Source organism: Neolamprologus multifasciatus, chromosome 4 (genome assembly GCF_963576455.1).
Source record: "Neolamprologus multifasciatus chromosome 4, fNeoMul1.2, whole genome shotgun sequence".
Lineage (NCBI taxonomy): Eukaryota > Metazoa > Chordata > Actinopteri > Cichliformes > Cichlidae > Neolamprologus > Neolamprologus multifasciatus.
In genome coordinates this window covers 1,199,111-1,222,705 of record NC_140442.1, presented here as the reverse complement: position 1 = coordinate 1,222,705, position 23,595 = coordinate 1,199,111, and the positions used below count along the sequence as shown (strand labels likewise).

General features: G+C 46.6%; 3 protein-coding genes across 4 annotated transcripts; all 3 read right to left on the bottom strand.

Annotated features, from left to right (window-relative positions):
- Positions 1-1,226: 1,226 nt before the first annotated feature.
- Positions 1,227-10,729, bottom strand: spns1 (SPNS lysolipid transporter 1, lysophospholipid). The gene is made up of 13 exons (XM_085156527.1): positions 10,260-10,729; positions 8,063-8,281; positions 7,798-7,863; positions 5,851-5,987; positions 5,617-5,768; positions 5,318-5,384; positions 5,089-5,231; positions 3,957-4,109; positions 3,659-3,848; positions 2,657-2,722; positions 2,369-2,467; positions 2,085-2,253; positions 1,227-1,986 (listed from the first exon to the last, which is right to left on the bottom strand). Exons 2-13 carry the CDS (start codon positions 8,271-8,273, stop codon positions 1,919-1,921), a joined length of 1,521 nt encoding a protein of 506 aa, XP_085012653.1. The 5' UTR covers positions 8,274-8,281; positions 10,260-10,729; the 3' UTR covers positions 1,227-1,918.
- Positions 10,730-11,040: 311 nt separating this feature from the next.
- Positions 11,041-16,182, bottom strand: nfatc2ip (nuclear factor of activated T cells 2 interacting protein). Its single transcript, XM_085156556.1, has 9 exons — positions 16,028-16,182; positions 14,512-14,610; positions 13,321-13,381; positions 13,124-13,241; positions 12,954-13,034; positions 12,633-12,867; positions 12,276-12,420; positions 11,834-11,949; positions 11,041-11,750 (listed from the first exon to the last, which is right to left on the bottom strand). Exons 1-9 carry the CDS (start codon positions 16,037-16,039, stop codon positions 11,589-11,591), a joined length of 1,029 nt encoding a protein of 342 aa, XP_085012682.1. The 5' UTR covers positions 16,040-16,182; the 3' UTR covers positions 11,041-11,588.
- A 1,822-nt stretch (positions 16,183-18,004) lies between these two features.
- On the bottom strand, positions 18,005-22,398 carry sgf29 (SAGA complex associated factor 29). Of its 2 annotated transcripts, none has more exons than XM_085156568.1 (10): positions 22,273-22,398; positions 21,767-21,840; positions 21,609-21,684; positions 21,461-21,533; positions 21,017-21,081; positions 20,800-20,929; positions 20,302-20,448; positions 20,181-20,216; positions 18,787-18,949; positions 18,005-18,274 (listed from the first exon to the last, which is right to left on the bottom strand). In XM_085156568.1, the coding sequence occupies exons 2-10, from the start codon at positions 21,830-21,832 to the stop codon at positions 18,158-18,160; spliced, it is 873 nt and encodes a 290-aa protein (XP_085012694.1). In that variant the 5' UTR covers positions 21,833-21,840; positions 22,273-22,398; the 3' UTR covers positions 18,005-18,157. The 2 variants fall into 2 exon arrangements, with proteins under 2 accessions (XP_085012694.1, XP_085012695.1); XM_085156569.1 differs by having other exon boundaries at positions 22,265-22,351.
- Between the last annotated feature and the right edge of the window lie 1,197 nt (positions 22,399-23,595).

Genomic DNA, 23,595 nt, shown 5'->3' with positions numbered 1-23,595 from the left:
CCTGTTAAAAGGGAGTTTTTCCTTCCCACTGTCGCCAAAGTGCTGCTCATAGGGGGTCATATGATTGTTGGGTTTTTCTCTGTATTGACTGTACAATATAAAGCGCCTGTTGTTATGATTTACGTATAAATAAAATTGAATTGAATAAAAGTCTAAACAGTTAATAAACATTTTTATGAACCTTGTCATCAAAGGTGAAATCCTGTCACATCATGGTCCTCTGTGGATCTCTCGCCAGAAACCGTCCTGCACCAGGTGGAGGTGGGCGTGGGGCTGGGTTACCCGCGTCAGCCCGTCTGTACGGTAACGGCACCATCGACTGTTTCCTGTGGCAGCAGGTGGAGCAGGCCCGGGACTCCGCCTGCATCCTCCACGTCGTGGTGGGTGTGGAGGTTTTAAACTCCCTGCTGTGTTACCATGGAGACCTGGTGCTGGTCAGGTGACAGGTGCTGACTGGACATTTAGACTAATAATTCAACAATAATATTTATATAATCACTAATATAACTCACCATACGTCCAACACACAAACAGCGTAAGGCAGATTGAATATTTTCATATATTTGAACTGATGCAAAATTAAATCAATAATATTTTGTTGTAAACAGCTGAACAACAAAACTTTGTAATACAAAGTCAAGAGTCAAAAATCTAATTTAAAACATATTTCTGGTCATTTCGTGACATCACAGAAATTTATTTCAACTTTGATAAAGATGTTTTTATAAATGTTACCAAAAAAAAAATAAAAACTCGTTTTGATTGTTTTGGTCAAAACAAAATTTTTTTTCCACTTTTGACATTATATAAAATAAAATTACATTTAGCTAATTTGATACTTTTTAAAAGTCATTCTAACATATTGATCAGTTTTAATATTTAATTCAACAATAATGTAATTAAAGCGGCTATATTTACCACTAAAAGCATTTAAATAAAATAATGACTGTAGTAGTTTATTAATATAAAATTATTTTAACAATAATTTAACTGTAATATACAAATATTGTTTTTATTTATCTAAAACTTTTTTATTATCGTGGATTTTAAATTATGTGACACAAATATTTATCGTTTTTATTGTAAATTTAATTATGATATATTCACTCATATATATAGATGATAGTTAGGATATGCTTTGCTAGATTATTGATTGTTAAATGAATTATCAGAACGTCGACACACAGCTGTGATCATAAACATTTAAATTGCAAACACACAGACAGCAGGTTCATTTTCATTTAATAATTCAGAAAAGTTAAAATTATTCGAGGTTAACATTCAGTGAAAAGCCGTTTCCTCCGGGGGGGGGGGCAACCGTAACCATGGAGTCTTCATGTGTCAGTCATGTTGGAAGGAAAATGTAATAAAAGCATTTTAAAAAACTGAAAATTACATGTTTACAGTGTCCAGGGATGGGGTCAAAGGTCAGGGGTCAGGCCTGGGGTCGGGGGCTGACAAATAGAGGCTCTTTAAAACCATGAGAGGTGAAATGGTCGAGTCGCCGAAGGAAACAGGAGAGAGTTAGTGTTCTAACTAAAACAGCTCAAACGCGCTTATCAGAGCGATTAACGAAGCTTCTGCTGGAAAGACGCGAGAGCACGACGTCATCAGTCTTTCTGCCTCCGGGCTGATCACACATCAGCTGCTGAGTGACGACAGCGGGGTCAGTAAAGTCCACGGAGCAGCTTCGGTCGAGTCTCGACGCCGTACGCGCTCTGAAACGTGGCCGCCGAGCCGAGAGGCGAGCTAAAGAGCACGCCCTCCTCAAGCCTTCCTGGCAGAAAAGGTTATAAAAAGTAATAAAATCTGCAAAAATAAAAAGTGTCCTGAAGCGTTTCTGCACGGCAGAGAGTCTGCGACACCGACAGGTGAGACACAACCAGCCGCAGGTGGAGAAGAACCTCCGCCAGGTTCCTCAGATCAGGACGCTGGACACCGGGACACGGGTGGAGCGCCCGCTTTTCGGCACCACGATCGGCTCATCTGGTAAAAACAAACAAACACGACAAGTGTCACGGCAGAAATGATGTCACAATTTCACCTCCAATCAGCTGCAAGCACAACACACGGGGGCGTCTCACCTGTGGGGGCGTAGTTCTCGGCTCGCTCGCGGTCTCTTTCGATGTAGACTGCGGTGCCGAGGAAGAAAGCTCCGCCCACCACAGCCACAAAGGCGCAGAGCAGCATGGAGAACTGCAGAGACCGAAACTGCCACAGGAAGGAGTCGTTCTTCCTCAGAGAGTCGGAGATCTGACACACAGGAAGAGGAGGGGCCAATGTTCAAGATGGACGTCGATCATCAGTCAGCAACAACAGCCTGTGTGTGTGTGTGTGTGTGTGTGTGTGTGTGTGTGTGGGGACGTACCACGCCTATCAGGTAGGGACTTCCTGCGTCTCCCAGCAGGTGAGACACGACGATCTGCAGAGCCTCGGCTGTGGAGCGTCGAGTGGGGACGACTACGTACTGAAACACAGAATCACTTCTTCTTCACTTTCTTTAATATTGTAAATTCTGCATCAGCCAATCACATTTAGCTGTAATCAAATTAATTTGGTTGCTTTCAATTATTTTTATTTTTTTCCAAATCCAATCTCGACACACGAGGCGTCATAAACAGGAAGTTCGTGTTGGAGTCCAACAGACGTCTCTCACCAGAAGAATATCCGCCACGATGGCCCAGTTCATGGACAGGAACGTCTCCCCGAAGAAAATGAAGACCTGGAGGGACGAACAGAAAAGATATCAACGAACAACCAGCAGGTGGAGTTGTTCTAAAGGTGTGTCGGCCATCTTTGTGTCGTGATTAATGCTGAAACTGAAACACTGACACCTTCCACGACCCTCTGACTGCACAGATGGATGCATGTGTGGAGGCTGGGCGTTAAATGGTGACGGGTGTGTGGACAGATGCGTGGACGGGTGCGTGGACGAGTGCGTGGACAGATGCGTGGACGGGTGCATGGACAGATGCGTGGACGAGTGCGTGGACAGATGCGTGGACGGGTGCATGGACAGATGCGTGGACGGGTGTGTGGACAGATGCGTGGACAGGTGCGTGGACGGGTGCGTGGACAGGTGCGTGGACGGGTGCATGGACAGGTGCGTGGACGGGTGCGTGGACGGGTGCGTGGACAGGTGCGTGGACGGGTGCGTGGACAGGTGCATGGACAGGTGCGTGGACAGGTGCGTGGACAGGTGCGTGGACGGGTGCGTGGACAGATGTGTGGACAGGTGCGTGGACAGGTGCGTGGACAGGTGCGTGGACGGGTGCGTGGACAGGTGCGTGGACGGGTGCGTGGACAGATGTGTGGACAGGTGCATGGACAGGTGCGTGGACAGATGCGTGGACAGATGCGTGGACGGGTGCGTGGACAGGTGCGTGGACAGGTGTGTGGACAGGTGCATGGACAGGTGCGTGGACAGATGCGTGGACAGATGCGTGGACAGATGCGTGGACAGATGCGTGGACAGATGCGTGGACAGATGCGTGGACGGGTGCGTGGACAGGTGCGTGGACAGGTGTGTGGACAGGTGCATGGACAGGTGCGTGGACAGATGCGTGGACAGATGCGTGGACAGATGCGTGGACAGATGCGTGGACGGGTGCGTGGACGGGTGCGTGGATGGCTGGCTGCGATTCTATGCAGGACTCACATATGTTGCGACGGTGCTCGCCTGGGCGAACATGATGGCGAGGTAGAGGAACGGTGCACAGAGGAGCAGACCAGCGGCACAGACCAGCGGGTCGGCTCGGGCCGTCTTCTTCCTCAGCTGTCGGCTCACCTGCACGCCGCTGGCCACACCCAGCACGCCGGTGACACAGGTGATGGCCCCAAAAATCAGACTTGGGGAGACAAAAAACCCAAACCATCAGGATGCTGCATTCCTCCATCGAGGTCAAATTTAACAAGTAACCGCCCGCCCCGCCCACCTCAGGTGGAGTCACGTTTACCTGTCTGAGGACTCGCAATGAGCCTCCATGCAGGGAGCCCTCTCCCCGTTGAAGACGGCCGCCCTGAAGAGGAACGTTGGCGCCCAGAGAGCCAGAGAGCCCGTCACAAACGCCACGGCCGTGAAGCCGAACGTGGACAACATGAAGCTGTAGCTGCAGAGGAGAGAGATGGAAACCAGCTGAACGTCAAAGCATTAAAACTACGGCACGGCTTTACCAAAGAGACGCCGTGACAAAGCGGCGTGGGCTCAGCTGTTTTGGGGGGAGGAGAGTATTTAAGTGAATCATACAAACATGGTTTTTCTGACCTTTGTGGCGTGTGGATGAAAACTGTCAACGTGACAGCAAAGCGCTTCCTCTGCCCTCTAACGCTTCACTGAGTCCTCATCCTCAGAGGTTAATACATATCCCAGTATCACAGCACTGCGACGAAACCAGAACCAAGCTGGCCGCGGCCCATCAGAGGGAGCAGAGTCCCATTAAACCCAGTGACTGAGTGAGTGTGCACAACAGCATCTGCGTGCCGTTACACGCCATGAAGAAACGTAACGTAGGATCACGTTGTTCACTGGGAGTCGTCGTGGATGTTGACCACAGGCGTCTGTTCACAGGGTCGAGATCTGACGGGAGCCTAAAAGCTGCTCAGACTTCAGGTTTATCAGCCGACCCGTCAGACTGACCGGAGAACAGCTCCTCCACATCTAACCGACGACTTCACCCTCCTATCAGAAACGTGACAGCTGGCTTCCCTCGGCCTGAGCTGCCACGCTGTGTTCAGAGGGAACCGCAGATTTAAAACCTGCAATTACACCATTACTCGCGCCCTCATCGCGTTTGCTCATCTTTGACCCGGTCATTTGCGTTCGGTAGTTTGAGTCGGTCATTACTGAAACGAGCTGTCTGCGTCCTTGTTTAGCCACGAACAGCAGACCAGAACCTTCCTCTCCCATCTCGCCGAGTCGTTGTGGAGATGTTCAGAGCCTGCAGCTGACTGCAGCGTGTTTCTGACTGATGCATGGAGACGATGTGATCACTGACGGAGATTCTGTCGAACGCAACTTTATATTCTGAGCCTAGAAATAAGCTGGAATAACTGAGGCCAGAGCGTCTTCTGAGAATAGCGGCGACCTACTTCTTGCTGAGGTCACGCAGGTCGGCGAGCCAGCTGGTCTGGTGCAGGTGATTCTCGGGTCGGGCCTCGACGGCTCCTCGTTTTGGCTCCTTCACCACAAACAGCAGCAGCAGCACGGCGATCAGCCCCAAGCCCGGAGTCACCTGAAGGAGGAAGGACAACGCAAACGCTCATCACCGGGGAAACAGCAGGAGACCACACAGCTGCAGCAGATGTTTGTCCGGCTCACCCGCAGCGCCCAGTGCCAGTCCTTCGCCCTGCTGCTGACCTGCGAGCCGACGATGTAGCCGAGACCGCTGACGGGAGGAGGAGACAAAGAGAGTTCAGCTATAACACTGAAAACTGAATATTTAATCATATCAATAATAATGATTAATAATAGTAAATGTACTAACAAAGACTGCGAGGGAAGTTTAATGATGTGGATTTTTCAGGTGTGATTTAATAAACACCAATAATATAAATATTTAATTATTTAATTTAGTTATAATTTTGAGTTAAAGTGAAAGTTAACGTTTCTGCAGCTACCTGCCGACGGGGATGGCAAAATAAAAGATGGAGAGCATGTTGGTCCTCTTGCCCTTCACGTAGAGGTCGGCGATGATGGTCGGGGCGATGGTGGAGTAGCTGGCCTCGCCGACGCCGACCAGGCCTCGAGTCAGCAGCAGCGCCCAGAAGTGCTGCGACAGGAGAGCACGTGTGTTTGTGGGACATTCAAACCTTCACAAAAGTTTTCCTCCTCAGTTCAAACGGTTCTCTCACCTCTTCGGGCGTGTAGGAGCTGGCGAGCGTCACCAGCGACCAGAACGTTATGCCGACGCTCATGATGTACTTCCTGTTGTACCTGTCGCCCAGGTAACCAAACACAGGAGCCAGGAACATGTAGCTGCAGATAAAAACTGGAAGGAAGCGCAAAGGTGAGAGCTGGAGTCAGGAAGTGAAACACCGATGTGACCAAAGAACACCTGTGGTCATGTGACAGACAGAAAAACCTGTCCCACAGCACAGGTACGCTCGAGAAGGTTTGTATGTAGGTTCGTTTATGGTTCCAACATGAAGACCACTTCTACCAACTAGTCATGTGTCGGTCGCCGACTCTTTGAAGTGAACGACGCGAGTCGGCTCCTTATTGGGAGCAGTGGGTTTTTTTTTTCTTTCTCTCTCTCGAACTTATTTCTGCACGAGAGCCTTGTGCTTTACGCTGAGCAGAGGTGGGAGGGGCCGTAGTTACACGCAGTATCACAGGAACAGAGCGGGAGGGAGAGAGAGAGAGAGCCAGGGACAACAACGTCACATTAGAAAGGTATAGTAATCATCCACAACTATTTTCAGTTGCAGATGATAAAGGATTCAGAAAGTTTATTCATGCAGGTCCATATGACAGAGAATATGCATCTTCTTTTGGTTTTCATATTTTAATTTATATTTAATTGTGTTGTGGTTTGTAGTGTTTTGTGTTGTTTCACTTTAAATTTGTTTAAAAGGAAAAAGCTGAAAATTTAAATAGTTGGTTTTTGTATTATATGATTTTAATTTTATTTTATTTATTACATTTTATGTGGAGTGAATAAATAAAGTATATTTACGGTGGCCCCTACAGACAAAACACGTACAAACTACAAAACACAACAGAAGTGCTCCAGGATGCTAGGGGGCAGTGTTGAGCTTTTGTTACCTCGTGGCTACACAAGCCAGGAAGTACCAACGACCGGATCTGGTGTGTGGTAGTAACAGGTTGTCACTACCCGATCCGTACCCCGCATGCGCAAATCTTACGTCACTTCCTCTCTTTGCCAACATTGCGACATTCAGTATATTTGAATGATACGGTTAGCGCCCAGTTAGCTCCTAGCATTTCTCAACAGCTCTGCCTCCTTTTTGACTACCGGGACATTTAAACAATGGATAATCCGTTTACAAACAAATTCATGCTTTTCATGCTTTTTCAGTATCCTCGTACACTGGGGAGTAAACTGCCATTAAACGAACAGAAGAAGAAGAAAACATCTGCACATGCGCAGTAAGGATCGGGGAGTCCCGATCCGTAACTATCTTTTTATTTTTTGTTTTTGTCTACGTTGTACTGAAATGCTTCATTATTGCAAACATGTTAAGATATACTTATTATTCTTAACATCTTATCAGATACTCTGACCTGTAACTATCGTAAAACGCTTCGACCGGAAGTAGACACCTTTCGCGCATGCGGGGTACCGATCGGGTTTCTGGTACGGATCGGGTAGTGACACAGGTAAATGAACTTTTTATTGAATATATATGAATGCTTGTGTATAAATACACAAACAATACACATATGCTTTCAATTGTGTAATTTAAGTGATCTGCTCTGTTTTTAAGTTCAGTTAAAGCTAGAAATGTGTTTTGGAGTTTGTACGTGTTTTGTCTCTAGGGGCCACCGTAAATATTTATATATAAACATATATAAATAAAACCACTTTTTTTTACATCAGTAATTCCTTTTGTGCATAATTTTATATTGTTGTTGTTAATAAACAACCTGAAGAGTCGTCACTACAACGTGCACAAATTCTTTAGTCTGACGCTCAGTCAGGTAACTCGTGACCATAACCGTTAGCAGCTCATCGTGTTTGTCTGCAGCAACATTTGTGCTGAAAATGGAAAGAAAACGTTCTTTTCATGAAACATCAGTCCTGCTACATGATGAGGGGCTGACGTTCTCCTTCTTACCTGTTTGAAGTAAGCCAGACTCTGTGTCGCTGATCCCAAAGTAGTGCTCTATGTCAGGGAGAACACCTGGTGGACAAAACAAACGTCATTTACTTCACTCATATTTCACTCACCTGCACCTCTGGCATCAGAAGCAGGTGTTACAGAAATAACTTGCACGCATGCTTTGGACCAACGCGTGAAGCTTCGCACGCTTCGCTTCGTTATTGTCGCCCGTTTGTGTCAAACACGTGAATGTGAACAAACGTCCCCGGCAGCAGCGCACCTGCCACGGTGAACCTGTCCATGTAGTTGAGCAGGTTGATGTAGCAGAGCACGAAGACGATCACCAACGCCCGGCCTCTGGACACCCCGCTGGGCGACTCCTCATCTGGCTGCTGATTGGCCGTCGCGGTGCCCTGATCCTCCGGACCTTCCGCCTCGCTGTCAGAGGAGAAGAACGGAGCAGAGTCCGACATCGGATCGCCTCGAGACATGGCCGCCGCTGGAAAGAGATCAGATAGTTATTACTCACCGATCCGTCGCACTGACCCGCGGGGGGGCCACAGGGCCCCGTTCTGGGTCCTCTGCCAGACGGACGCTTCACTAAATCCTCCTTCAACCGGTGGTTCAGTCCGTTTGTAGCAGGATCGCTCAAACAGGTGTGACCTGGAGTCATGTGACCAAGCATCATCAGCAGTGCTCGGAGCATGTTTTTACCCGGATGTGCATTTGGGAATCTGTTGGGAGGATTCTTGAGCAGTTAGAGGAGATGTAATGTAATGCAAACGGATCCAAACTGATATCGAGACATCGCTCACCTGCAGCAGACAGCAGGAAGTGACAGAGTCACGCCACAGCGAGTGTGAAATGTTTGCTTTCCACGAACAGCTCGTCGAACGCGATGTTCTTCCTTCTTTGGCAGTTTTACTGCTCACAGAGCAGAACTACATGGATGCAGTTAATATGTGTATGAACGCGTCTTCAAAGAAGCAGCAGTGAAACAGCTGACTGAGTTCAGCGGTTTGTGTAAATGGTGGTGTTCATGTTTCCACATGCAGGAGGTGAACGTTGAAAAGTGGCTGGAAAATCCAGTTTATCTACTGGTGGAGTTCTTGAAACTTCCGGGTGAACACATGACGCCGCACTCGCAAACCTGCTCTGGCAGCAGAAAGCTCTGCAGGAGCTCCGAGGATAAAGGCAGGAGAAGAGGAAGAAGCGGAGAAAGGAGAACCGAGTGAGACCACGGCCATGTGACGCTCTACACGAGCACAATCTGCTGACGCGGTGAACATCAAACGCTCTGCCGCTCTTTTCTTTCTTTTTGTTTTGACTTTATTGAATTAAACGTGCGACTCTGAGGTGGTTCATCTCTCCTCTGCTCAAATAAAGGCACTTGGACATCAGAGGAGTGGAATTGAATGCTGGCTTTATGATTACATGCAAATAAACGGAAACAGTCCAGCTACTGAGCACCAACCACCACCCTGGACTCTGTCCAGCACCATTCGTCCATCCTTACTGCTCTTAAATGAGCTCATATTTGATTCAGGCTGATGTTTTGCTTTCATACAGAAATGCTTCTGTTAAGTGACTCCAATAGAGATAAGACATGTCCAGGTGACCCTTTGCAATCTCATCTTATTGATCAGTGGATCCTCATCAACACCAGGGTGCTGCTGTTGCTCTGCACTCCTGCACAAGTCAACAAAAGGCTGTTTGAACAAGGCAGCAGCTGACGAGGTTAAAGGAGAGAGAGTGCAGCACCAAACTCCATTCAAATGTCTCACACTTTTTCTACTTTGCTAATAAACGTCATTCAGCTTCAACACGTTCTCAGGAATCTTGACATAAATTCAATATTAATGTTTAAACTGTGTTTAAACTGTGCTCCGATCTCCATTCAACATGTTCCCAATTAGGAACTTTACTTTTAAAAGGCTGAAAGAAGATTAAAGGTTTTTAAACTCGATTCGTAATCATCACAGCTGTGTTTGTTCTGCCATCAAAGATAATAACAGTTCATTATATTGACCTGAAATGTGGTTTATTACCTTTTGATGCGTGCTGCGTTAAATTCGGCTCTTTTATTACAGAGTTAGGAAATGTAGGTACAGCCAAGCAACGCAGCAAAGCCCGAACACCAACGAACATGCAAAAAGATTCGTCTTTTGGATTTCTCTTTAGAGCAAACTTTTACCTTTTTATCAGCTGAGATTTTTCAGAACACATTTTAAACCTCTGCTGATAAATTCGGTTAACATTTGATTACATTTTTAAACGCGTTTTGTTTTAGCGGAGATTAAATGATAAGTTCTTGAAGGCTTCTTTAAGTAAATCACCGAGCGGTCAGCGCTGATAAAGGAGTCAGGAGCAGTAAAATCTAATTATCTCCGATAAGGAAAATCAAAGCCACCCTAAATTCACTGTTTTTTAAATGGGCCTCTGCAGAGCAGGTCTGTGGGCCCGCTGTTGTTGTTTACCTGCGAGGATGAGTCAGGCTGGCGCTTCTTCTTCTTCTTCTTCTTCTTTGCTCCAAATCTTCACTTCCTCTCACAAAGCTAAGAGCTCGTGACAGACTCCATCCTGACGCCGTCAAACAGAAACACGAGCCGTGCGCCGAGTTAGAGACGTTAACGCCAACGAAGCGTTTAAAGCCCGACGCTCCAGGACAGACGCTTCTTTCCCGGCGCCATGACACCTCTGTCGGCCACTTCCGCTCACATGACGCCATGACCCGCTTACCGAAAGTCACGTGACAGAATCAATCCCGCGATCAGCCGTGATGTGAGTGGGTGGAGAAGCTGATAGTGCTTCAGTAACGTTCCGTGGATTTATCTCCAACCGTGAAGTGACGCAGAGTGGGTCCTCCTCCACCCGCTGATAGAAACGCTATTTTTTTTAACAGTAAAACTGGGTGGAGGCTGCTTATGTCCGCTTTTATGTTTTAAATTAGGATTTGTTTATTTCTCATAAAGCCGAAATAAACAAAACAAACATTTCTTAAATAGTGAATTTACATAATAATAATAATAAAATTATTATTATTATTATTATTATTATTAATAATAATAATAATAATAATAATAATAATAATAATAATAATAATAATAATAATAAAATTGAACTTTTTTTGTTGCTTCCCTTTAAAAAAATTACACTTTTAATAATAAAATGGTGATTTAAATACATAAAAAAGCTTTTGCTAAACTTGGCTTTTCGTTCTCTTTTGTGAAAGAAAATAAAGAATTTCTCATAAATTGGTCATTTTCTGACACACTTTTACTTTAAAGGGTGAACCGCAGCAACATGCTAGCAACCGAAGCAATCGTGAGGTTTTTGCCGACCAGTTGGGGGATACACTTTTTTCCTTAGTTACCGGTGGTTGCCATGGTGCCAGCGACTGTAGGGCAGTGAGTCTGTGACCGGATTTGTTTGTTCCTACATGGTCACCGACATCATCATCAGGTCATTTTCTTCACATTTCATCAAACACTGTAAACGTCATCTTTCAGGACCATCTGTGTCCATCTTTTATTTACAGTACATGTTCTTCCCAGTACAGGTGGAGGTTTTTCATCATGACCTCACTCGTGGAAATAATGTGAGGTCAGCTTGTTTTGCTTTTATTTGACTTTCATAAAAATAACACTCAAAAACAAAAACAGGAAGTGGCTTCAGTGTGGACACAGAAAGGTTAAAGACCTGATTCGTGCGCTTGGATTTTGCTGCCATTTTGTCCGTGAGAATAAAGTGACCTCTGAAATGATCGCAGTGATGCTTCAATAAACCGCAGAGCTGAAGTGGACGACTCAGACCCAGACTTCGATGATGTCACCGTCCTCCATGTCGAGCTGCGCCGGCGTCTGGCTGCCCGTCACTTTGGAGCCGTCGAAATGGAAGCGCACTTTCTTCTGATCCTTGTTGGACATCTTGGACACGTACTGGAAGAAGACGGACCTCAGCGGCGCCTCCTGAGGAACAAACAGACGGCGTCATTACATCATCGGCGTTAACGCCCTGCTGTGAGAAACAAGGAGGAGGAGGAGGTACGAACTCTGTGCAGAGAGAACGCCTGAGAAGAGTCTCTGTCTTTGCTCTGCAGCCTCACAGTGATGATGCTGCCATCACCGTCTGACTGGCTTCCATCCTCCGCCGCCATGACCACACACTCTGAACACACAAAGAAGAAAACATTTTGCACTCTGGGACTCCAGCAGAGCAGCTTTACATGAATCACAGTTCAAAATAATCCTTCTTTGTCTGATATCACCCCCCTGAGTTCACCCACACACAGGAAACGGTGCTGGGCAGAACCCTTTCAACATAAGAGGACCTCTGGACGTCACGTTGAGAGTTTCAGTGAACAGCAAATACAACAACCACCAGTTGAACCCGTGGAATCGACCTCGCATCTTGTTGAGCGTTTGTTTAAAATCCACGGTGACGCCGTACGGAGGACAAACTGCAAACGGGGCCTCTTTGTGTTTGGGACTCACCTATAATGTCGGCGATGCCGAGGCCGAGCTCGCTGATGGTGGCGCTCGTCGGCAGCTCCTCTTCCTCCCTCAGCAGCAGGAGGCGAGGAGGCGGGACGTTTAGGATGACAGACAGCTGCGTCACCACATCGCTTAAAGGCGTCGACTAAAAACAAATATCAATCAATCAATAACTGACAGGATGCTTAAACATACATCAAGTTAAAAGGGCCATAATCCTCTGGGTTGGGTGTCTGGTCCCCGGGTCAGTACTTTTCAATCAATGTGACTCTGACTGCTGTGGAGGCGGAGCTTAACACACCTGCTGAAAGCTGCAGCGGCGTTTTATTAACCTGCGCTGCTGTTACCTGTACGTACCGACAGCACCGGGATCTTGTGGATCTCAGTCCTGCAGCGGATCTTAAGCGGGATCTCTCGCACTGAGGAGCTCTCTGACTCCGGCTCCGGGCTCATGATGATGACGTCATCGTCGTCGTCCACTCGCACATACTCAGGATGTGACATGGGAGGACCTCGGCGCCGTCTCGACCGGCCGCCCCGAGGCTCTGGAGAGAGGAGGGAGCTCACCGCCCGGAGCTTCTGGTTGATCTCACTGAGGCGGGAACAAAAACGAAGCCAGCGCTGATCTTTAGCGGATGTGTCTGGAGAACGAAACAGGAAGCACACACGCGGACTCACCTGAGCTTCTGTTTCATCGCCCTCGACTGTTTCTGTACGGGACTCTCTGGAGGAGGAGGGGACGGACAGCGCACGGCGTCTCTGAAATGAAGCAAGAGGCACAGCAACGAATTCAAACTAAACTCGGGTTAAAGTTCGGAAGCTCGGCCACGATCCGGGTTCTGACTCACGGCCGCTGCTCCGCCTTCTTCTGCACGTGTTCATCTTCGGAGTCGCTGAGGGTGACGAAATGTGCCGGCTCGCTTCGAGATGAAAACTCCAACAACAAACTGTCGTCTGCGTCGTCATCTGCTCACAGACAGGAAGTGGTTAAAGCCAGAAAATCACCCGCTCCTCTGAGCGTGGATAAAAGCGCGTCAGCTGTTACCTGTGTCGGTCTTTTCGGTGAGCAGCGCCGCCGTCGGCTTCAGCTGCAGACTGCTCTTCACCTGCAGACACAAAACACCGGATCAGGACAATCTAGTTCATATGATGCAGGTTGATGCTGCATGAAGATGTAGTTAAGCCCCTCCCACTGAAGGGACACAGCTTAATGTCTGAGGAATGCATGACACGTTTTTCAATTCAATTCAACTCAGAGGAAAATCACAAGAACAGCTGACAGATTAAAGCACATATCTATCTAATAGACTCCAGTTTGTGCATGTAAATGGAGAGTCCTCTTCACACACTGAGGTTAATTATGGAGTTCCACAGGGTTCGGTGCTAGGACCAATTCTGTTTACATTATACATGCTTCCCCTAGGCAGCATCATTAGAAGACATAGCATACATTTTCACTGCTATGCAGATGACACCCAGCTCTATCTGTCCATGAAGCCAGATAACACACACCAATGAGTTAAACTGCAGGAATGTCTTAAAGACATAAAGAACTGGATGGCCGCTAACCTTCTGCTTCTTAATTCAGATAAAACTGAGGTCATTGTACTCGGCGCTGAAAAGCTTAGAAATATGGTATCTAACCAGATTCTTACTCTGGATGGCATTACCTTGGCCTCCAGTAACACTGTGAGGAACCTTGGAGTCATTTTTGACCAGGATATGTCCTTCAACGCACATATTAAACAAATATGTAAGACTGCTTTCTTCCATTTGTGCAACATCTCTAAAATTAGAAATATCCTGTCTCAGAGTGACGCTGAAAAACTAGTTCATGCATTTATTACTTCCAGGCTGGACGACTGTAATTCATTATTATCAGGAAGTCCTAAAAACTCCCTGAAAAGCCTTCAGTTAATCCAAAATGCTGCAGCAAGAGTACTGACAGGGACTAGAAAGAGAGCAGATTTCTCCTGTTTTGGCTTCCTGTTAAATCCAGAATTCAAAATCCTGCTCCTCACATACAAGGTCTTAAATAATCAGGCCCCATCTTATCTTAATGACCTTGTAGTAACATATCACCCCACACAATGTATTTTACTGAGTCTCTTCTGACAGAATCCAGCTCCTCTGACAGCTGAAGCTCAGAGACACAGTGTGATGTATGATTCTTGGTCCATGTTGTCCGTCTCACTTTAATCCAAACAAGCTTCCATGGCTCTTATTGGCTCCTTACTTTGTTGGAGTAGATGGGCACGGGGACAATGGCTGACGGGTCGAGGATGCGTCGGCGTTTTGGCGGTGGCTTTGGGAGCTGAACGTCGCTGCTGTGAACCTGAGAACAGACACAGAAGCTGCTCTGTAAGAGAAACGTCCAGCACGAGACGCCTTCAACAGACACCAAGGGGCAAAATATTAGGAACACTTCTATAACGTAAGGCAGCACAGGACGGGGTTATTGCAGTTAACTAAAACTAAACTAAGAATAAAACTAGATGTCAACAAAATATTTTTGTTAACTAAGATACAAACATAAACTCATTAGAAAAAGAAAAGTCTACACTAGACAAAACCAGCCGGGAGTAGTCCCGGGGAAGACCTCGGCTGTTCCCCCGGACAAGCTGGAGAAGGTGGCTGGGGAGGTGGGAAGTCCAGGCGTCTCTGCTTAGGCTGCTGCCCCCGCGACCCGGATAAGACGAAGAAGATGGACGGCTAGAACCACTTGAACCAACGTTACTACAGTTAACTAAAGCTAAAAAAGACCGTTAGTAAAAAGAGCTTTATTTAAAGTTTAGCTTCAGTGCTCAGTGGGAGCAGCAGGCTCAGGCTCAGCAGTCAACCCTGCTTAAAAACACTTTGCTGACTTTAAACACCTCCACCACCATCACGCCGGGTTCCTCTGATAAAAGTGTTTGATTCTTCTGCTTTAATTAAATATCACAGATGTACCTAATAAAGTGGCATGTGAAAGCATGTGTTCCTCAAAGTTCACACAGAAATGTCGCAGTACTAAGTTTAAAAGTGAATCTTCATCATCTTGGTCCCTGCAGAGATCACCACAGCAGCTCATGTGCCTCCTCCTCCTCCTCTCCCAGCATCCTCCTCTGTCACTCCAGCCCTGCATGTCTTCCTCCTCTCCTCCTGCCTGCAGCTCTATCTTCATCCTCCGCGCATGCTCAGACCATCTCAGCCTCCCTGACTCTGAGCTCTGATGGACTCGTTTCTGATCCTGTCCCTGCTGTCCAACATCTTCAGCTCGGCCTCCTCCGTCTTCAAACCACGTTACAGCTTCTCCCCCCTCTCGCTGCTCTCCACCTGTCTGTACCGGTACTTCCACCTGTCTCGTGCACCGTCTGTTGTTTTGCGTAACTGACCCCAAAACAGACCAAACATCAACAAGAAGTTTAAAAGTGATTAAATTTGTTTAAAAGCAGAGCTGGGTTGTAGTTTAACCTCGCAAAAAGCTTTCAGCGATCCTCGGCGCAGTTTTTCTGTTGTCTTTACGCCACCGGGAGAAACAAGAAAGCGAAACTACACCGGGCTTTTATTTTGAAGCGCTCTGATTAACGTTAGCTAACGTCCCGCTAACGCACAGTTAGTCGATTTAAACTGACTTTCCGCCAAAGCTGCTCACCTCCGTCTTCCTGTAGGTCTAATCAGGAGGCCCCTAACCCTCTAATTAAACACAACATTCATGATTTCAGTAACGTTTCATCACTAAAAAAGCACCAGCCGATCTGTCATACACTCACCGCTTCCGCCATGTTTATTTCTTTCCTCGGGGCGCCGCCACATTCACGGACTGTGGGATATTCTGCCTCAGTAGCGGCAGTGCTGCCTTCAAGGACTCTAGTGGATCCGTAACTGTAAAATTTGTAGATGCAAACTAACAACAACTGATATCAGACACACTGAAGGAAAAACTAAGGGACCAGTTTCAGTATTTTCAAGGTTATTTGGAATTTCGGAGAAAAAACTTAAAGAAAAATCTGCTTTCTGCAGAGAAAAACAAGTGTCCAGTTTACAAGAAAAAAAAAAAAACTAGCAAAAATATATTTTTGAGGAAAAAATGGTGAAAATTGAAGAATTATAAGAAAAATTCCCAAACTTATAAGAACAAGATCAAATTAAAGTACTTTTTAGAGCATGGAATTTATGTGGAAAAAACAAACAGGTGAATTTACTAGAATTAAAAACACTTCATTTAAACATGGACAAACTTATAAAACAAGCTGCAAATTTAAGAGAAATTCATATAATATTTTAATATTACAAAAATACAACAAAATCTCATTAATATCTGGTAATATAGAAATATGAAATGGAAACGCTACGTTCCTGAGATCAGTGTGAATGAAAACAAAGCTGACAGTTTGTGTGTGATGATGTTTCAGATGCTTCAGTAAAATAAATAAAGAGAGGAGCACGTGCGTGGGCTCCTCATGCTGCCAGGAGCACATTAAAAGAACTTTCTTCATGTGGAGGACTATAAATACCTCCGAGTACACATACACACCACTTTACAGGGAGGGCCAGACTCGGCTCTATTTTCTGAAGCGGTTGAGGTCATTTAACATTCTCAGGATTTTTTGTTATGGTCAGTGCTATCCTCTATGCTGCTGCATGCTGGGGCAGCAGGTTGAGGGTCGCAGACCCCCACAGACTGAATAAACTGGTCCTCAAGGCCAGTAATGTTGTGGGGGCGAAGCTGGACTTCCTTAGGGTGGTGTCGGAGAGGCTGGTGCTGTCTAAGACCATGCTGGATATTACCTCCCACCCACTCCATGACGTGCTGGCTAGCCACAGGAGCACGTTCAGTGAGAGACTGAGATTACCCATAATGCACCACTGAATGACACAGGAAGTCATTCCTGCCTGTGGCTCCCTGTACAAGTAATGCACAGTTACACCCTGAGCAGCTCCTTCAGCTGCTGCACCCACGATGTGGGACGGAGATTTCACAGGTCCAGCTGCTGTCAGTCTCTGCAGATGACCACACATGTGCAGACACACAATTGTCTCCCTGATGTGCAATTTTTCCTACTATGACAAAGCATTTTATTCTTGTTGTATAGTCCGTTATTCTATTTTATCTTATTCTGTTTTTCTGAACTCTTGCTGCTCTTAAACTTGGCCACAATATTGTTGGCAGTGACCAACGTGTGGGACTAATAAAGCTTTATTTCATCTGTCTGTTAAATTTGTAAACTCTTAACAATAGTTAATGGTTTAAATAGTTCAGTCTGTTGCTGTCCTGGAGCAACTGTAACCCACATTATTTACTTAGGGACGAATATTCTGATTTATTGAGTGTCGTGTATTAATCTAACTGAAGCTCCTGGTTTTCTTTTAACCTTCACGTAAACACAGCAGGAAGTCCAAGCATGACCCGAGGACGGTGACCCCAGGACCCGTACCCTCTGCTCCTCATCACTGTTCACCAAGTGTATCTGAGAGGTTTTTCATTCTTGCTGCACTAAATAAATGAGAAAAAGCCATTTTAGACGTTTCCACAGGAGAGTCGTGTGTTTCAGTGACTTCCTGTGCGTCTGTACTTTGGAGTCATGTTCAGTTTCACACAAAGAAAAGAGACGTGGACACAAACCTGTGCACAGTTTTTTTAAACAACAACAAACACGTAAAAAAACAAAACAGTTTGAATAAAACATGATTGAGTTTTTTTTCTTCATGAAAATAAATTTAAAAATGTTTTTTTTCTTCTTCCTCGACTGCTTCCTGCTGTTCAACATCTGATCAGCTGATCAATACGAATCCCACTCCGATGAGAGCTGACGAGAAACAGCATCAGTCCCAGGGAAGCATCAGACTGAGGAACACGTGTTCTTATAAACATGGACGTTTGGTCCCGCCGCCGCCGCCGCTCACTTCTTCTTGTTCTCTTTGCAGGCGACCACGTAGCGCTGGGCCACGTTGAGTGGCGGTGAGTAACCGTCAGGGTACGACGTGTCCTCAAACAGCACCGAGTAATCGTCCTGAGGCTGCGCGCGCGCGCACACACACACACACACACACACACACACACACACACACACACACACACACTTTATTAACAGCTCTCAGTCACAGTTTCTGTCTCTGCGGCTGAAGCAGCTGCAGTTCCTCTCATGTCCACTAGAGGCTCCTATAATGAGTCAACACAGACTGTACAGAGAAGATGGAAGCAGTGTCTGTGACATCACCCAGTGGTTTTTGGCCCCCACCCTCCTCCACGGCGAGCTGCTGGTCAGCTTTGGCTCTAAGTCGGCACTTCCGACGCCAAAAACCAGCGTCATAGTAACAAAAACACGAATGTTTCAAAACCAGAGGATGACGTGACAGTGGCCACGTGCATCTTTTATCTACAGTCTATGCAGAAGCTATAATGACTCTGGAATAAAAGTTACACAGAATAAACTCCTACAGGATAAAACATGAAAAGACTTTTATTAATCGGCGTTTCCTGAGCTGAGGGTGACCCGTCACAGACGCGCCTGTCAAAATAAAACCTCACCCTGTGCGGCGGCGTGTGGATCAGCGCTCGGTAGAAGCAGGTGGTCTGAGGGTAAAGGGCCAGCACCAGCTGGTCCTTACTGAACAGCGCCTCAGGGTCCGTCTCCGGGTTGGCTTTCCACTGCGGCAGAGGGATGATCCGCCGTCTGCTCAGCATGTGCCGCCTGCTCGCTCAGAAAACAGAAGAAGAAGAAGGAGAAGAAGGAGAAGAAGAAGAAGGAGGGAGGAGGGGGAAGAAGAAGAAGAAGAAGAGAGGAGGGGGAAGAAGAAGAAGAAGAAGGAGGGAGGAGGGGGAAGAAGAAGAAGAAGAAGAAGAAGAAGGAGGGAGGAGGGGGAAGAAGAAGAAGAAGAGAGGAGGGGGAAGAAGAAGAAGAAGAAGAAGGGAGGAGGGGGAAGAAGAAGAAGAAGAAGAAGAAGAAGGAGGGGGAAGAAGAAGAAGAAGAAGAAGAAGGGAGGAGGGGGAAGAAGAAGAAGAAGAAGAAGGAGGGAGGAGGGGGAAGAAGAAGAAGAAGAAGAAGGAGGGAGGAGGGGGAAGAAGAAGAAGAAGAAGGAGGGAGGAGGGGGAAGAAGAAGAAGAAGAAGAAGAAGAAGGAGGGAGGAGGGGGAAGAAGAAGAAGAAGAAGAAGAAGGAGGGAGGAGGGGGAAGAAGAAGAAGAAGAAGGGAGGAGGGGGAAGAAGAAGAAGAAGAAGGGAGGAGGGGGAAGAAGAAGAAGAAGGAGGGAGGAGGGGGAAGAAGAAGAAGAAGAAGAAGAAGAAGGAGGGAGGAGGGGGAAGAAGAAGAAGAAGAAGAAGAAGAAGAAGGAGGGAGGAGGGGGAAGAAGAAGAAGAAGAAGAAGAAGAAGAAGAAGGAGGGAGGAGGGGGAAGAAGAAGAAGAAGAAGAAGGAGGGAGGAGGGGGAAGAAGAAGAAGAAGAAGAGAGGAGGGGGAAGAAGAAGAAGAAAAAGAGAGGAGGGGGAAGAAGAAGAAGAAGAAGGGAGGAGGGGGAAGAAGAAGAAGAAGAAGGAAGGAGGGGGAAGAAGAAGAAGAAGGAAGGAGGGGGAAGAAGAAGAAGAAGAAGAAGAAGAAGAAGGAAGGAGGGGGAAGAAGAAGAAGAAGAAGAAGAAGAAGGAAGGAGGGGGAAGAAGAAGAAGAAGAAGAAGAAGAAGAAGAAGAAGAAGAAGAAGATTTGTCACTTTTAGAGAACAAGCTGCTGAGATTCTCCCACAGAGCCGGGCACAGTTTACTCCTCTGTGACAAGATCAACACACGTGTCGCTGAAACATACGAGCCCCGCCCACAATCCCTGCATCCATTAATGAGTCAGAGGCGTGGCAATCAGGCTTAAACCGACCCGTATAAACCAACAACGTGAAACCTTCACGTCGTTCCTGTCATACATAACGAAGAGGAACTCACTCTTTGCCCTCCTCGTCGATGTCGTCCACTTCATACCTGCGGGGGGAGCAGAGGAGGCGTCAGAGGCTGATGATTGCATTACACCACGCAGGCGTCGCCACAAACGGTCACGTGTTCTTACTTGTTGGTGGAATGGTTGTAGCTGACCACCTCAGCCAGGATCCACTGCTCGTCGCCCTCCACGCTCTTCACCCTCGCCGCCACCTTGTCTCCCTGTTTGGCCACGTAGTCGCTGCTTGCAGGGGTCGCCCCGCACAGAGGAGGAGGGCTGGAGAGGGAGGAGTCACAGAGAAGATGCTACCTCAGAAAGTGCTGAGTGATGCTACCTGAGCATCGGGTACAAGCTACCGACAAGCCGGTGCCGCTCGCTGCTCATGGCGGGAACAGAAGAGACACTCGGCGGATAAACGGGACGTCCTCTTTTTTAAAGATAAGATGCTCACCACCACCGTTTAACGTGATGGTGAAAGAAACGCCTGAAATAAAGACGTGACCACAGGAAGCCTGGGCGGGGACGCAAAGCTGCTCTTTAACACCATCTGAGGTGTTTCCATGGCGATGTGGGGACGTCACTAGAGCCCAATATTGTGGCCACCGGCGTTGGGGCAGTACCACCTACCTCTCCCCGGGCTTCCCGATCCACAGAGGAAGTGTCATGGCCGACTGCTGGAGGAGCGTCATGAGGACGCCACGCCTCATCGTCTTCCTGGGAGGGTCACTGTCGCTGTAAACGCCCGCCATCTTTGCAGCTGCAGACAGACAGACAGGTGAGTTTTGTGTCACATGAAACAGGAAGTCCAGCTGCAGATGTGAGAGGCCGAATACCGGACACGCACCTATCCGCCGCTCCTCCAGCAAAGACTTGATTTCTGCGATCTTATCGAGGGCGTGACGCAGAATGCTGAGAGGCGGAAGGAAAAGACACAAAAGAAGAAGAAAAAGGTGATTTTCACTCACTCTTAGTAAAAATGTGAACGGAAACTGGAGCTCAGGTTGTTGGGCCGCCTGTTCATGCAGCGACCTCACAGCAGCCATATTACTGGTCACATGATGTCATTAAAAAGGCTCCAACAGCGTCTCAGTCTGCACTCAGAGGAAATTACTGCTTATTGCGCTTCAGTCATGGTGTTCATGCATCTGTCCCCCTTTATTTTTTCACTTTTATAACCTTTATTTAAACAAATCAGTAACAAGCTTGAGACTGGAAGTCTCCTGTATAACATATAAGTGACATCACCATGATCTTTAAGGGTTAAAGGTTATGCTCAGTGGCCTCTCACCTGCACTCCGCCTCAGCGTCTGCCTTGGCCGTGGTGTAGAGCCCCCTCAGCTTGGTGCGGTAGTACGGAGAAGCTGCAGGAGACACACGTGCACGTTTAGGACAACACGACAAATTCAGCACATGTGCTCAAAGCTGCTGACACTCACTCTTGTTCTCAGTCTGCATCCTCTCGTGTGTTTTCTGGATGTTGAGCAGGTTGTGTTCACTGCGTGACCTCTCCTCCTGAAGCGGGCCGAGTGCAGGTAATTAGGATGTGATCAAAGCTTGACCTGATCAATCACAAAGGAAGCGGATCAATACTGACCTGTGTCTGTTTGATGAGCTGGTGGAGCTCAGTGAGCAGCTCTGCAATCTTGGGGTCAGCGGACATGATTTAACCTGTGAGGATGTGGAGCATCAAACAGCAGCGCTTAGTCACAACATACAAAACCTAATTTAAAAAACGTCTACTTTAAGGCGGTTTTAATGACGGTGAACACTTCACAAAGCACAAATAGTCTGAACATTTCGATCGCCGCGGTCATAACATACTGCATATAAAGTTCCGAATCAATACTCGTATGTAACATAACTGATGTTGTGCTCTATGTTTGTTGGGTGTTGCCTGGAAAACACGGGATGTCTTAAATAAAAGATTTCTGAACGGGGTTTGGTGTAAAGTTCGCTACAGACAAAAACGGCTCGGAAATGCTTCGTAACGCCAAAAATCGGATTAAAGAAAAACATTAGCAATATATATTCAACTCAGATAGATCAATGATCGGAATAAGCGTCATATTTCCCTCAAAACTAGCTCCCAAACCTCCTCACCGAGCTGCTTTCTTCTATTATTTGCGCTCAACTCAGGACCGCAGGTACTGGCCTTCTGTTCTTCTTCTTTGGTGCTAATCGTGTGCAGCAGTTTCGGTGAACACACTGCCACCAACTGGGCGGAGTGTGGTACTGCAGACACGGGGCGCTTAAAAAACGTAAACATTTTACTTTAAAATTTGTATTTCTTTTTGTTGTACTTATGTGACTTTATTATACCCTTTGTAGCCATTCATTATTTATCTGTAATTTATTTGTGTGCAGTTATTTTGTGTTTTTTAAAGATTTTTCCAGCTCTTTGCTGTTATTTTTTTGTGTACAAACATTTTGTCTCTTTCCTGTTACCTGTGCTGTTTACAGTTGCCTCTGTGGTAATCTAGTGTTTCCTTGGAGGAAATTTGTGATCCTTTGTCAAGATATAGGCTGGGGTAAGAAGAAGACAGAGTTTAAAAATGGAAATTTACAAGAAAGAAATATTTAAGAAATATTAAACAGAAAATGTGTGTGTGTGTGTTTTTGTGAACTTGCAACTATAATGTCACAAATTCCAGTTTCTTCTCTCCTAGCCTGACCTTGTATTTTGATTTATGTTTTTTTATTGAGTAATCTGAATCTGGAGTCTGTCCCTGCCGTCACAGGGCGAGAGGAGGGATAAACCTTCCACAGATCACCTTCATGTTAAAAAAACTGCATTTTTTTTAAAAACAGACCAGCCCGATACCAGGATTCACCATGGCTACGAGTATATGAAGAGCAGAGCCACGGTTTTAACCCCTGGACTGAGAAATGTGAGTCACTGTGGACGACAAACAGGGGAAAAGTCATTCGGACCTCTCAGTTGTCGTTTCCAGTCTCATGATAAAGATAAAGATCAGATTCAGTTTTCTGGTGGACGTGTGATCCATGTGATCCACGGGTTTGATAACTGCACACATTCACGCTCTGCAGCCTCCATTAAAAGCATCAACGCTCTTAGTTTCCTCGGGTTTGTCTCCATCACTGCGATTGATTACAGTGATGGACAGATGCAGTGATTGATCGCTGATCAGTGTTTCTGGGTCTGAAGCTTCATTAAACTCACATCGATCACTGATCGATCATAAATACAGTTCATTAAGATTTCAGTGTGCGAGCAGATGAAGGCCTCTGATTGGTTATTTGATATCAGCTGCATGAAAGAGGAATAAACTTGTTCCAGGCTGAGGACAGAGTCTTCACCACTTCTGAATAGTGATGTGTTGGTCGCGAATGAAACGGCTCTTAGAGCCGACTCTTTGAAGTGAACGACGCGAGCCGGCTCCTTATGGGAGCCATGTTTTTTCT

Coding starts and splice junctions, on each gene's coding strand:
- sgf29 (XM_085156568.1), bottom strand. CDS start 21,832: ATGTCCGCTGACCCCAAGATTGCAGAGCTGCTCACTGAGCTCCACCAG. Junction 21,082..21,460: donor GACGCTGAGGCGGAGTGCAG/GTGAGAGGCCAC, acceptor TCCGCCTCTCAG/CATTCTGCGTCACGCCCTCG. Junction 18,950..20,180: donor ATCGACGAGGAGGGCAAAGA/GTGAGTTCCTCT, acceptor CTGAGCGAGCAG/GCGGCACATGCTGAGCAGAC.
- nfatc2ip (XM_085156556.1), bottom strand. Junction 13,382..14,511: donor TGCCCATCTACTCCAACAAA/GTAAGGAGCCAA, acceptor TTGTGTCTGCAG/GTGAAGAGCAGTCTGCAGCT. Junction 13,035..13,123: donor AAGAAGGCGGAGCAGCGGCC/GTGAGTCAGAAC, acceptor GCTTCATTTCAG/AGACGCCGTGCGCTGTCCGT.
- spns1 (XM_085156527.1), bottom strand. CDS start 8,273: ATGTCTCGAGGCGATCCGATGTCGGACTCTGCTCCGTTCTTCTCCTCT. Junction 4,110..5,088: donor CTGCGTGACCTCAGCAAGAA/GTAGGTCGCCGC, acceptor TCTCCTCTGCAG/CTACAGCTTCATGTTGTCCA. Junction 2,468..2,656: donor TCGTGGCGGATATTCTTCTG/GTGAGAGACGTC, acceptor TCTGTGTTTCAG/TACGTAGTCGTCCCCACTCG.